Source organism: Podarcis erhardii (genome assembly GCF_964252035.2).
Source record: "Podarcis erhardii genome assembly, chromosome: 8".
Lineage (NCBI taxonomy): Eukaryota > Metazoa > Chordata > Lepidosauria > Squamata > Lacertidae > Podarcis > Podarcis erhardii.
Genome location: NC_138499.1, coordinates 19,140,170 through 19,154,858, shown reverse-complemented (window position 1 = coordinate 19,154,858; position 14,689 = coordinate 19,140,170). Strand labels below are relative to the sequence as shown.

Sequence of the window (14,689 nt, the reverse complement as noted above, 5' to 3'; positions counted from 1 at the left end):
AATGTCCAACTGATCAGAAGAAAATTTGATATAACACTACCCTTTGTTGTAACGCTCAGCGAAAACAGCAGCCCCTAGAAACAGTTCCTAACTTGTGGTAGCATTACTTTTGGCATGTATTCAACCACTCTTTGAGGATACTCAAGAAACCTTATGGTGGACTTGCTTCTTTTCTGCCCTTCGGACATTTCTTTCATCCCACCAAATCTGAGAGAGTGTTTTGTTTTTCCAGCAGCATCCCTGTTGAGATAAGGCACCCCCTATCTGCGCTGTCTCAAAAAATTGAAGACTTGATGAAAAGGTCTCTGCCTTAGGTGTTCATTTTGTACTGTGGATCTCTAGTTGGTTTTTGTTTTTAAAATGGTTTTTTTAAAGCAATTTTAAGCTGTTTTTATTGTATGCTTGTAAATTGCCCAGAGTCATCTGTAAAGTGAGATATAAGAATAATAATCCAACAAATGAGGACTAGGGGAATTTCTTGTCCCTTTCTCTTGAGTAATTCATTGCGGCTTGGTCCCTGTGTTTGTGCCACTGTTATGAGATCTGTTGTTGCTTTTTTAGTTTAAGAGGATGAATGGGCTTTCAGTATGCAAGGACAGGCCTTCCAATGAAGGACTGTGAGTCAGTGAAATGAAAACATCACTGTCTAGGATGGTCAGTAGTTCACAGATAATATGTTGGAGTAGTTTCAGCACCGATGTAATCCTATTACCCATGTCCTGCTCTTCTCTTTACAAATCCTATGGCCATCCATATTCCTATGCAATGCAGGCTACCAGTATTTCAATTTCCCTACAACCAGCCATATTACTGCTCTACAATGTGCAGTCAATCTGAAAGTGAACAGCTAAACAAAACACCAATTGGGAGACAATCAGTATAAAGATATGCAACACCAACCATGGTAACTAAGCACAAAGAAGCCACTCGTTGTGAAGTCGCTGTGGAATTTTATCAGTATCTGATTCGAAGTGCTATAGACCGATTCCAATGCAGTGTTGCCACTAAACTGTCCAATCTGAGGAGAACTTTGGTCAGGACCATCCCTAAAAGAAACATAGGCAAAAAACAACACTATAAATTAAATTTATGCCTTTGCCACACACTCTAGTAAAGAATGCAAAACGTGCCGAAAAGAAGTGCAAATGAGGAAGAGTGGGAAAATAGGCAATTATGTAAGCTATAATGAGCAAAGTTCAGAGAGCACCAGGTCCCAATTTCAGTGGAACTTCTGTTGAATATGTTTGTGTGCATTCTGAAAAATGAACAGAAATGCACATACATTCACACCCTTTCAAGCCCCCAATTCCACCATCCCTATTTTGTTTTATGAACCTTGACACACTTGGAGGAATTGGGATAATATCAGTATGTGTCATCCTCACCTTCAAGTCTCTAAACTTGAAGATAGGAAGGAGACTCTGCTGTTCCAAGAGTGGTGCTTATAGTATTTTGGACTGTTCCGATCCTTTACTATGGTGTGAAACAACCATGGAATATGTGCACACCACACTTTTAGTGTCCATAAGATTTCTGTCAAGTGTATTTTACAGGTATTTAATGTTCTGAAAACAATGTTTATGGAGCAAACTATATCTCCCCCTAATGTGCAGGTGAAATTCATTGTGGCTGCAGCTGTTAGCATTTGGTCACATTCATGTGATATGTGGTCATATTCAGACAATGAAACACTGACATTTGAAAGAATGTAAAAATAACAGGCCATTTAAAATTATGTGGCCCCTAACATTCTTGCAGATTTTTAACCAACGCAATACAGGGCAAAATGTCTGCATCTCATCCTGCTGCTCTTTTTCTTTATTCTGAATTTTTGTTTTAAAATGAAACGTATAGAGGTGCTCTTCAACTGTTGGTTGTTTTTCAACCTATTTCTTGATTTGTACCAAGTGTCTAGTTATTTCACAGGATGCTATCAACACTGCTTGAAATTTGAATTGGATAAATAGCATAAATGTAAAACATGCTGGATGGATTCAAAAGAACATGACAGCCTTCTTGGATAGAAACTTCAGTCCATCTACTCCAGCATCCTGCTGTTCACAGTGGTTAACGAGATGTCCCTGGGAAGCAGGACTAGCAGGACATGATGGGAATAGCCCACTTTCCCAGTCCACATCTGTATTGGAGTTGTTGCTGTTGTTGTTGTTTTAAAAAATATAAATACATTTTTACTAATTTTTTGTGTTGCCTCCTTGGACTCCTTGGGGAGGAAAGGTGGGATATAAATTGAAAAAGGAATTTTATTATTTCGGTCACAGACCAGTTCCAGCCACTTCCAAGGAAGTCATAAAACATGATAGGGATACATTTGAATTTGCTATTAGGTATAACAGGGACAATACAGATATAGCAACAGATAAATACATAAATAAATGCATTATTTCTCCTGTAGCTAGTATTTTGAGATGTACTGAGGTTAGATTACCACAATGTGTGTTATATGAGGGCAGACGCTGAAGACAGTTTGGGAAATTCACCAACCCTGGCCTTACTGAACTGGCTGACAATTAGTTTTAGGGCCCAATTCAAAGTGCTACTTTTGACCTATAAAGCTTAAATGGCTCAGGACTGCAATGCCTCAATGACGGCCTCTCCCCATATGAACCGACGCAGACCCTGCAATCATTATCTGAGGTCTGTCTTCATGTGCCTCCTCCTCCATGAGAGGTTCAAAGCATGGCAACACGAGAGCAGACCTTTTCTGCAGCAGTTCCCAGTTTGTGGAATGTTCTCCTCAGGAAAGCTTTCCTTTTACCTTTGTTACATATCTTTAGGCACCAGGCAAAAACACTACCTTGCCTCACCAAAGCAAGGCAAATCAAGAGGATGCATCTTTTAAACATTTGTGGTCCTAGGCATGCCAGATTATAAAATAAATGAATAATGTTAATTTCTGCTTACCAGACAGTTATGAAATCATATATTGGCTCCGTTTGAAGGACTGTAAAATTTATATAAATTCCATTCCCTGGTGGTACTCTTACAAGCCAAAAACAGTCTTGGAAGTTTGGGTATTCATCAGGATAGCTAGGAGAGTATATTGTGCCATTCATTGCTGTAATATTTCCTCCACAAAGAGCTATGAAAACAAACAAAACCAAACAGATCACCAATAAAAGTGATTATGTGCACAAATTCCATCGTTTCTCAATTCTCCAGCAGCCTTAACTACCATGTGATGTTGCAGCCCACTAACCATCCCACTCTCTCAAGAAGACCATTTCTGATTCAGCTCAAATTTGTCAACAGACTTAATTGGAATACAGTTAATAAAGAGAAAGTTTCCATGAACTAGTACTTTTCTACTGAAAACATACCTTCACACCTTGGCAGAGGATGGTTCCAATTACGACTTATCCCATGAAGGCATGTAAGTGCTGAATGGCCAATTAGAGTGTACCCAGCAAAACACTCAAATGAAACAGTCTGCCCAACAGTGAAGTCAGTTCCGATGACAAAACCATTGCGAAAGGGCCGTGGGTCAGGACAGCTTTGCAACTGATATGCTGAAATGAAATAGTAAGGATATTTTCTATGCACCAGAACAGAAAGTCTTTGTACAGATATTTTTCTTTTTAAAAATGTTTAAAATAAAAGACCTTATAAACTCTTCCAATATGTTATGATGCTGGGTATACTCTGATGAGTCACAACAATGAACCCAGTTTCCCTAACATTTTTGCACACACACTTGAAATATGCATACTATCACTGGTTCTTGTTGTTTTATTTACTAAAATAAAAAGCCACAGAAATGAAAGGATTATATACCCCCCTTCCCAGGAAAGTGTTGGGAGACCCTGTTCTGCTCAAAGGGAACTAAAAGCAATGCTGTGCTTCTGCCAGTACAACAGTTGCCTGTGTGTGCAACTGAACTTTCCCTTTCTCTCCTTTTCCCTCCAGTCCTCAAAATCAGCTCCAGAAGGTTGGGAGGTTCTCTGGAGCAGATGGGCAGAAGAGGATTCGAGAGGAAATGGAGTTGTCATTCTGTGAGTATATCTCTGCTTTTGCATCACTGGACAAAACCCAATATGTCTAATCTGCTACCATGTGCAAAAATATCTAAAGAGTACAGATGGCAGGCTTGAATACACAGAATTATGCTTTCAGAATTATTAAATTTATTATTTATATACAGCTTATCCATTCATATTTTTAGGGTTGCCATATTTTGAAGAGCAAAAAAGAGGATACATTTGCTGATTTCAACTTTTAACTATGGATCTCTATGGAGATTCTCATCATGAAAAAGAGGATGTGTCCTGGAAAAAGAGGGCATATGGCAGCCCTATATGTCAGCAATGTCCAACCGGTCGACTACGACCAAGAAGTGGATCATCATTGTGTTCCAGGTCGATCACAGGAGTTAAAAAACTGATTGCCCTGTTTCTCATTAGTGACCCCGGCGCTATTTCCCATCTCCGCTGCTGGTGCTGCTTTGAAAGGTTGTATTCGCTGCATTGGCGGCTGAGTGTGTGAAGGAGAGAGGTCAGCTGAGTGTTGAGTTATCGATTTTATGCAATAGTTCTCCCAAAAAGCTCAAAAACTCTGCTTATTCCCCCCTTTAAAAAGCTCCATAATTTTGGCAATGACAATGGGTAGATCTTGTATTATACTGGGAGTAGATCGCAGTCGCTAGAGAATCGGAAGTGCCTGCTATAATGTGGTCTACATAAAAACAAACCACAGAAAATGAAACAAAACAATAAAATTATCCTAAAACCAAGCACTGCTGGAACTGTAACGTCTTACCATTTTGTCCACACTTTGCTTGTCCTGCGGTTTTCCATTTGCCCTGTGGCCACTTTCCCTAGGAAAATATGCTCTTTACTGGTGAATCGGAGCAAAATCTGATTGACGTTTGTTCTGATTCAGAGATAAAGAGTGGGCTTTCCATGGGGAAAGTGGCAGGACAAGCGGAATTGTGGATGAACCCTAAGGCATACACTGTGCATCGAGATGCCTGTCTACTCTCAGTTCCACAGGCTTGGCTCCACTATCTGAGTGTATGGCTTCTTTTCACCAACTGCTCTTGCACCCAGGATGTGGCTCTTATCAAGCCACAAAGGCTCATGGTGCTCCTACTTCCTTAGGAAGCTGGTGGACGTTACAAATACTTCCAGTCATGCTAAAGCAATAACCTACAGGTGGACTTGGGTTTTCTTCACTGGTCTCTCCTTCTCCCAACAAACCTTGGTCATTGCCTCGTGCCCTTCATACTGACCCCTTTGCCTTCTGTTTGGCTTTTTCTCATCCTCTGGATAAAACCCACATATTTTACAAGTTTCTAAAATAAGTACTTGAAATCACTCACCTTGATATACAATATGAAACCCTTGTTTGTTCTGAGAATAGTCACTGTGAAAATATAAGCTAGTTTCATGGGTTGTACTGAAGAGAGAAGCTGGTATTTGAGGGCCACTGAGTCTCCCAATGACAGTACTAATATCTGTTGATCCACTTCTTACTTCCAAATAATCATGGATCGTCTCCGTTGAAAAATTGGCAAATTGCAGATGAACGCCTGAAAAGCAATTTTTGATAAACAAGTATGATGATATATACCAACATTTGGGGTAATAATAATGCATAGAAATATATCCAACAATAGTCATGCTCAGAGTAGACCTACTGAAATAAATGTATTTAAATGTAAGTCTATTGATTTTAATGGGCGTTCTCTGAGCATGACTTAGCTATCACCTATAAAATCTGTAAAACAACAACAGCAATCATGAGGATGTCATATTACTGGAATGACATGCAATCTGATTCTGATCAGATTCATTAGGTAACCACATTTTACTTAAGTCACTCAGGGAGCAATCCTATAGCATACCTTCCCCCATCCTAGGGACCCAGCTGGCTGGGCTGAGCTTGGCGGATCTTAAGCTGGTGTAAGCCCAGCAAAAAATTGGAATTCCGAGGGTGTGGCAGGGGAGGGACTTAGGTTGGATCCTGTCTCACTACCTGGCAACCCAGCAAAAGTTCAGATAGCAAAAAGGGTGGTGTAACTCAAAAACTATTTTAACAGCTAACTTTATGCCAGCTTCTTTTGTATAGCATTGCTCCCTCAATCTCTAAACACATTCATCATCACATAAGTTATATAAACAGAATTTAAAACATTCATTCTGTATTGAAAACAACTTCTAGATCAAGTTTTATCATTAACCTTTCCCCCTTTCTTTTTAAAATTGATATTCAGATTTCAGTTAAATTGGAAAGTAACATTCCGTTTGCTTCTTGCTGTGCAATTTTGCCTCCATACAATACTTACCCTACTGCATTTCCAAGGAAAGGTTTTATTTTAGCTCTAAATGTGTATATAATTCATCCCATTTGCTCTGAGTCTCTGGGGTAGAATCAGTTGAACGAATGTATGAAATAAAGATAATTATTTTGGGACCTTTTGAGGGACTATTCCATGTGGCAAGAAAATAGATTTACAAAATATTTTTACATCAATTAATAATTTTGATACCTCATAAGACAAATTTACTGCAAATTATTGTAAGAACCAAACAGTTTCCATTCATTGGATACAGACCTCAGAAAGCTGTGAACTTATATCTCATTTAAAATGATTAAATGAATGCATTCCACTAGCATTAAAAGTACATTATGTATCTTCAACTGAGCTGGAAATCCACTGCATCCTAACATACTCATTTTGGCTGATCTTGCATAGAATTGCCCCTCAGTTAGGACCATTGATTTCAAAGGGTCTACTCTAAGTAAAACTTAGGTGACTACCACCCAGTGTAAACAATAGTGGGCAAGTTGGACTAGTGATCTGACTCAATATAAACATAGCTTCCTCTCTTCTTAAAATAACAAACCCCAAAAGCTTATATGTTAATATAGGAGAGATATAATCAGAAAGTTAAAGCACTTACAAGAACAAGAGTACAGCAATAATAACAAAAAGTCATGCTGGATTAATACATACCAAAACCAATGGGAAGTTTTATAGTCCATGTACAGTCCAGACTGCTAGGATAGTTCCCAGGAAATCCTGGGCTAAGGATGACTCCGCTGAAGTCTGACATAGAACCACCACACTGTGCTACAAAAGGAGAGAGAAATATAAAGATATAACGCAAAACAAGATTAAAATAACATTAAAAAGTTAAGCTTGCCTTCTCGATTTGCTAAATATGCGACTTTTAAAAAAAATATCAATATGTGAATATTATTTTATGTGACGATGAACATGGCCTCTAACAGAACTCAGGGGGTTGCCAAAGGGGCACCCCAAGCCTAACGACAAGCATTGAGGTGTCGACATGCTGCCAGGTACCCCAAGATTAACAGGTGTGTGTGTGAGAGAGAGAGAGAGAGAGAGAGAGAGGGGGGGGAGAAATCTAAAGAGGTGAAACCCTTCCCCACCCCCAGCAAATAAAAACAAAAGCCAGTGGGAGAATAGAGGATGTTCAGTGGCCATAGAATGGTAGGCATCTGTTGGGAGGGGAGAGAAATGAAAAATGAGGGGAGGTGGGATTGCTTGACTGAATTCATTTCCATCCCTCCCTCCCTCCCTCCATTCCAAAGGAGCCCTGGGTGTCTAAAAACATTGTAATAAAAATGGTACAATGAAAATATTGTTGCAGGTTCCACTTGTGCTTTATCTTAAATGTTTCATTGTCTGCTGTTCTTTCACCTTTGGAATTAAAGTGTTGCACAAAAGACATACCTAAGCAAATTGGAATGGGATAATTCCATCTTCTTACTGGTCCAGGCATGCAGGTTATATGCGAATGCCCCTGTAATGACAAGATAAACGTTTTCAAATTTAGCAGTCTACCAATGCAGTTCTGTACTGCCACGACTGATCATTACAATGTTCCAGTTACAGATAGGTAGCCGTGTTGGTCTGCCATAGTCAAAACAAAATAAAAAAAATTCCTTCCAGTAGCACCTTAAAGACAAACTAAGTTAGTTCTAGGTATGAGCTTTCGTGTGCATGCACACTTCTTCAGATACCTTCAGATACAGGTATCTGAAGAAGTGTGCATGCACACGAAAGCTCATTACAATGTTGTTTCCCAGCTCACTTCCTACAAAAGGAAGTATTAGGGAGAAAGCATATCAGGTCCTGGACATTGGAATTGACTAATCAGGTTCATGGGCTTGGACATCTGAATAATAAACCACAATTACCTCATCTTTATCAAGCTCCACTGGAAATGGCAATTATATGGTTCAAATCACAACGCTGAAGCTCATTACTACACATTTTATATTGCAGAAGCATTATGTGAATGCTTACTTACAAACAAATCAAATTATACATATGCATGCTAAATAAAATCTACCTGGAGAGAATATCCTTGATCACACTGGAAAGAAACCACATCGCCAACCATGTATCTGTCTCCAACTTTAATTCCACTGTTGGGGGTCTGAGGTTCAGGGCAAGAGTCCAAACCTATAGCTGTGAAAAGTTAAAAAACTTAACAATGACAAAATAAATTTCCTCCATTATAGAAACAGAATCCCCAGACATATACAGCACACAGTTGCTCAATTTGTCAAGCAAGTACACACTGAGATTTATGACAGAAGAATTGCAGCTATTAAGTGGTGCATTTCAGAACCTCAAAGAATGCTTTCCACATCATACTGCATGGCAGGGGGCTCCTGAATATTTCAGAGGGTTCTGGGAAGTGTTTTAGGATAGCCCTGCTGGATCAAAATAGCTCCAGGTACAAAATGATGGCCAATTGCCAACTATATTCAGGAACCAGACTGCATATGCATATAAGTCTCCAGCATTCACGGTCTGGTACAGTGCTTCCATATCCTCCCTCTGCATCCAAGTGAACAGCATCTCAAACACAGACACCAGAAGCTATAGTAGGATTATGTGGCCAGTTCTTGGAGCTACTCAGCTAGAGCCTCAGAGCGATTCACAGTTGTAACTGGGGGGAGAGGGAGTGGAGCAGCTCATCTCCTGGGAAGTTAAACAGCATAGCCTCGCAGCAACAGGAAAGAGTCAGACTGAAGTAAATTGAAATTGAAATACTTTATTGTCACTTGTACAACTTGTATACAGTGAGATTACACGAGCACCCCCCACTCAGCTCTCTTAGTCTTAATTCCCCTCGTTTACTGACGCACACCCACCAAACCCGAAAGTCAGTTGCCCTGTTGTTATCTTTTCGTTCAGCAGCCTAACAGCCCACAGATAGAAGCTGTTCTTTGCCCTGTTGCTGCAACTAATCATGCTTCTATATCTTCTGCCTGAGGGCAGGAGATCAAGAAAGTGCCGGCTAAATGTGAATATAGACTAAGGACATAAGAAGATCCTGGTTGGATCAGTCCAAAGGCCCATCTAGTCCCGTGTCTTGTTCTCACCAGACGCCTATGAGAATCCTGCAAACATGAGAGAAGTGCAGAACTACTTTCCCCATTTGTGTTTCCAGCAACTGGTAAAGAAAAGGAGACCAGGAAGAAAAGAGAGACATGAGTGATGGGAAGATTTAGTGGCAAGCAAGGAGACAAAACATAGTGGAGCAAACATAATAAACAAAAAAGGAGTATAGACTGTTGGGGACTTGGATTCGGATATAGGGAGGTATAGAAATTTAATAATAATAATAATAATAATAATGTTCCTCTAACTCAGGCAGGGGGCCTTCTTGGTAGTGGCACCCACCCTATGGAATGCCCTCCCATCATATGTCAAAGAAATAAACAACTACCTGACGTTTAGAAGACATCTGAAGGCAGCCCTGTTTAGTGTAGTTTTTGATGACTGAAGTTTCAATGTACAGCGGTACCTCGGGTTACATACGCTTCAGGTTACAGACTCCGCTAACCCAGAAATAGTACCTTGGGTTAAGAACTTTGCTTCAGGATGAGAACAGAAATCGTGCTCCGGCAGCGCAGCAGCTGTAGGAGGCCCCATTAGCTAAGTGGGGCTTCAGGTTAAGAACAGTTTCAGGTTAATAGTGGACCTCCGGAATGAATTAAGTAGTTAACCCGAGGTACCACTGTACTTTTAATCTTTTGCTGAAAGCTGCCCAGAGTGGCTGGGGAAACCCAGCCAGATGGACAGGGTAAAAATAAATTATTATTATTAATTGTTATTGTTATTCAATAAAGCCAGATGAAATGAGAACATAGTCCAGAAGATTAAATACTTTTTTACAGTTACAAATTTCAGGGGATGAGTGGTGTGTAGTATGTATGTCTTTTAGGAAAGCATATCCACCATGATTCATCTTCTCATTGAGGAACATTTGGTATTTTTCTTTAGGAACCTCTGATTTCTAATAATTGTCTAGGTATAAATGGCAAGCAAACCAATTTGGGGAGGGTGATTTGAAAGAACTGAAAAGGCATTCTGCAGCATTTCCACAGCAATCCCTGTGAGCAGAAAGGAGAGTATGAGTTCCTTTCAGGAGACAAGATTCCAAAAGTGCTTCAGCCACAAGTTTAATAATCATAAAGATCTCAAGTGTTTAAAAATTAAGCATGATGTTTAAATATTCAACGTGAAGGACTTGCTTCTGGTTGTTAGGCCAGCATTAAAATTGGCTTAAAACTGAATAGGCATCACTTACAAAAGGGTTCCCATGTTGCCCATGTCTGAAAAGCTTGCTTGTAAAGTAACATTCAGCCAAGTCAGATATGCCAATTAAAAATAAAATAAAAAGCCTTTTCAAATTACAGCTCACATAGTGAAAATTACTTGTAACTATTTGAACTTCTGCGGCTCTGGACTAGGGAAATTGCTTGGGGGTTCTTTGAAACTATTTATCTTAAAGCTGTTTTGGAGACTTAGCACAGCTGTTAATGGAACCTAAACAACTCAAAGTAACAATCTACTGTGTTCACTTAATAAAAACCTTGTTTAGATGTATATTCAGCTTAATCGGAGGACCATTTGTGGCCTTGCGCAGAATAACAGTATGATAAATTCTGGTGAAACCATGCTATTTATTGTGCAGCACTAATTACTTAACCATTTAAACTTGCTGCTTGTTGAAATCACATAGGAATTTATCCCATGGCTCAACAAAGTTACAATCCATAACCCATCTGCAGCCTCTATAAGGTTAATCACTATGCGCAGGCACATGGGATGTGCATGTTTAAATCATTATTTGGCAAACGGCCTAGCACATTTCATTAAATCTTAGCCGAACCGATCTCGCAGCACAAGTGTGAAGATATAATTAAATAAATGTATAACTGCAAATCCTTGGAGTGTGATGGCCTTGGAATTGGATTCAGTGGCTGAACCTGAGGAATCCCAGCCTGCACAGGAGTCCCCGCCTCCAGGACCAGCTGAGCCGGGGCTGGAGCATGAGCCTGAAGGGTCCTCACCTGTGCCGGATCCTCAGGAGCAGACACCAGCCGAGTCTGCTCTGGCCCCTGAGGTGATGGAGGACCCATTGCCTGCAGGTGCTCCACTCTCAGCCCCGTCAGGTGAAGAGGAGACTGCCTCTGGGTCCGGTAACCCTCCAGCCTCTCCTGAGCTGCAGAGGCTCAGGGCAGAGAGGCAGAGGGAACTAAGTTCCCGCAGGAGGAGTGCTCACCTCCAGGCCAGGAGAGGCGAGTCACCTGTGGACCGGGACTGCCCTATGCTTTGGGGCAGATAAAAGCCAGTCAGCCCCAGTCCCAGGTTGTGGGAGCAACATTGTTGGTAACCTGTTCCTGCCGGCACCCTGTCTTGTTCTTCTGCCAGAGTTTCCTGACCTCACCCGACTCCTTGCCTTGGACCCCGCTTCAGCCTTGATGGACAGCCTTCATACCACACCCTCGACCTCGGACTGGACTCGGACCACACCGCATGGTAACCCCCCGGAACCAGCACGGGAGTAGGCAGAAAATAAATGTAACATGCATACCCACCCCTGACTGCAGTCACAAGGGACACCTACAAGGGCTTGGCTCTACATGGCAATTTTGAATCCCCTCTCTTTCCAAAATTATTGGAAATAAGCACCACCATCTCACTGTTGGGATTCACAGAATGCTGTGTAAGATAATAAGTCTGCAGGCTTGAGTTTGCTAGTTGATGCAACAGGCTGATGCAATACTTTCTATGGAGGTGCTGGGTCAGAATGACTCAGCTGTAAAGTGCTGACAGTTGATTGGCTGCCATCAGTTTAAAAGGGAAACCTGTCCAGCAGTAAGGTGGTGGTGTAGAGGAGTGTTGTCAGAGAGAAAGGGTCTTCCTATTTGCCTTAAGGTGCAGCCAGGTGCTCTGTCTGACTGTATGAACTGCTTCTGTAGATATTTGTATATATACAGTGGTATCTCAGGTTAAATACGCTTCAGGTTACATATGCTTCAGGTTACAGACTCCTCTAACCCAGAAATAGTGCTTCAGGTTAAGAACTTTGCTTCAGGATGAGAACAGAAATCGCATGGCAGCAGTGGGAGGCCCCATTAGCTAAAGTGGTGCTTCAGGTTAAGAACAGTTTCAAAGAACGGACCTCCAGAACGAATTAAGTTCTTAACCCGAGGTACCACTGTATAGCTCACAATAAATAATACTGCACTGAAGAACCTGGAACTCTGAGCATTTCTGCTAATGTGCCGCGAAGAATTCATGACACTCACCCACCCTCATCCTCCTCTGGTGAAGTATGGATCTCTCATAAAGTGAGTGGCAAAGTTTGGGCTCTCAAATTTCAGTGGCAACTTGTGCAACACTAAAATTTGGAGCCCCCCCCCCCGCAATCTCTCTAGCTCCATTCTACAGCATGGTTGTGCCACCCCAAGCTGGTCATGCTACCCTAAAGCCACCTCTGATAAGGACATCCAGTAACTGTACTCATCTCTGAATATCGAACAAAAGTCTCTTATTCTAGCTAGGGTCATGGTGATGTTCCATGTGTACACTACCCCACCTAACAATACTATGAAATGCAGCATGTACAAAACTGTGACATGTCAGCTTCCATTTAAAAAATGATTTCCCACCATGGCACAGAAACAGGGTTATACAAACCTGTTTTCATTGGTTATGGATACACTTCTCCAGCCATTCCTTTGAAGCCCAACTTTGAAATGTGACTGTCTCAACTGAGGAGGAAGGATGGCTATGACTCTGCACCCAAGATAAAAGAAAAACTCAAGCACCTCAGATCATAGCTGTCAACTCTCCCCTTTTCTTGCGAGGAATCCTATTCGGAATAAGGGAATTTCCCTTTAAAAAAGGGAAATGTTGACAGCTATGCCTCAGATTTTAGCAGGTATTCTCTGCTTCCCTTTCAAATAACTTCGGCCTCCAGATACTACACAGCAACATTTTAATGCATTTCAAAAATAATAATAATCTATATATCAATTTAAAGATCTACATATCAGTTTTCCCATACTCGATGCAGTCTGCATCCAAATGTAATTAAACACAATTCCACCTTTTAAGGACAATAATTAAACATGGAATACAAACAAAAAATCCTAAGGCAGCCACCGGAGAAAGTCTGAACAGCCTACAAATTGCTTCAACAGCTGAAAGCCTTCAAAAATGCACAGATCTCACAACATCCCTAGAAGATCACAAGAGGATAAACAGTCTTTAACTGTTATTAGGGGGCTGTTTCCAAAGCCTTGGAGGAATTACGTAAAAGCTTTGCTTCTTCCAGTGCAAAGCAGGGCCTGATCAACTACAAGTGTGGCAAGGACTCATACAATCTCTAAGGTACATTGCTCCCACGTCATGAAGGTTTTAAAACCCAGATGGGCAAGCTGTGGTCCAGGGTATTCATGGTTAGTTTACATAGAACACTTTGCCTCTGGCTCTGGCTACCTCATATGTACCCCATAGATTAGGTCTGGGAATATGAGGCCAGAGAGAGAGAAAGAGAGAGAGAGAACAAGAAGCTTCTTCTTCCCTGGTTTAAGGATAAGCACCAGCACTCCAATTTGCTCCAATGCAAGACTTGACATCTTTCCGCAGGGCCTGCAAGACAGAGCCGTTCCACCAGGCCTTTGGCCAGGGCACAGCCTGACTCCCTCCCTCGGCAATCTTCACGGAGCTCTGGCCCAGTGGTTGCCAGTGGCTTGTTTTGAATTAATTTTATAATGAATGATTTTAGAGTGTTGTGTTGTGTTGTACTTTTGTACTGTTTTATTGTTGTTAGCTGCCCTGAGCCCAGCTTTGGCTGGGGAGGGCAGGATATAAATAAAATTTATTATTATTATTATTATTATTATTTGTTGTTGTTGTTGTTTAGTTGTTTAGTCGTTTAGTCGTGTCCGATTCTTCGTGACTCCATGGACCAGAGCACGCCAGGCACTGCTATCTTCCACTACCTCCCGCGGTTTGGTCAGACTCATGTTTGTAGCTTCGAGAAATTATTATTTTACTGGCAAGCAAATTGCAGGTGTGGATTGGAAGTGAACTTGCAGGCCGTGTGTGTGTGAAGTCTAAAGGCCCTCAAACTTCTATTGCTCCATACCAGGGTACTGATCTTGATTGGGCCCCACAGCTGCTATTTCTGAAAAATAAAAATAAAATCTGTGTACTCAAGCAACATGTTCCATGCCACATATACCAAAGTATATGTGCATTTTACCAGCTTCTCCACAAGAATATCTTGGGGGACTTTGTCAAAAGCCTTACTATATGTGTGTGTGTGTGTGTGTGTGTGTGTGTGTGTGTGTGTATGATTCATCTGGCACGAGTTGTTTTTGAGAAACC

At 41.2% G+C, this 14,689-nt stretch overlaps 1 protein-coding gene across 5 annotated transcripts in view; it reads right to left on the bottom strand.

Annotated features, from left to right (window-relative positions):
• Window positions 1-14,689, bottom strand: part of CSMD3 (CUB and Sushi multiple domains 3) — a 574,504-nt gene that overhangs the window by 84,417 nt on the left and 475,398 nt on the right. For all 5 annotated transcript variants that reach the window (XM_081873886.1, XM_081873887.1, XM_081873888.1 and 2 more), the window contains 7 exons: window positions 8,340-8,458; window positions 7,718-7,787; window positions 6,974-7,090; window positions 5,336-5,545; window positions 3,339-3,527; window positions 2,923-3,100; window positions 901-1,046 (listed from right to left, as the gene is read on the bottom strand). In XM_081873886.1, coding sequence (XP_081730012.1) covers window positions 901-1,046; window positions 2,923-3,100; window positions 3,339-3,527; window positions 5,336-5,545; window positions 6,974-7,090; window positions 7,718-7,787; window positions 8,340-8,458 — 1,029 coding nt within the window. The remainder of the gene's footprint in view (window positions 1-900; window positions 1,047-2,922; window positions 3,101-3,338; window positions 3,528-5,335; window positions 5,546-6,973; window positions 7,091-7,717; window positions 7,788-8,339; window positions 8,459-14,689) is intronic.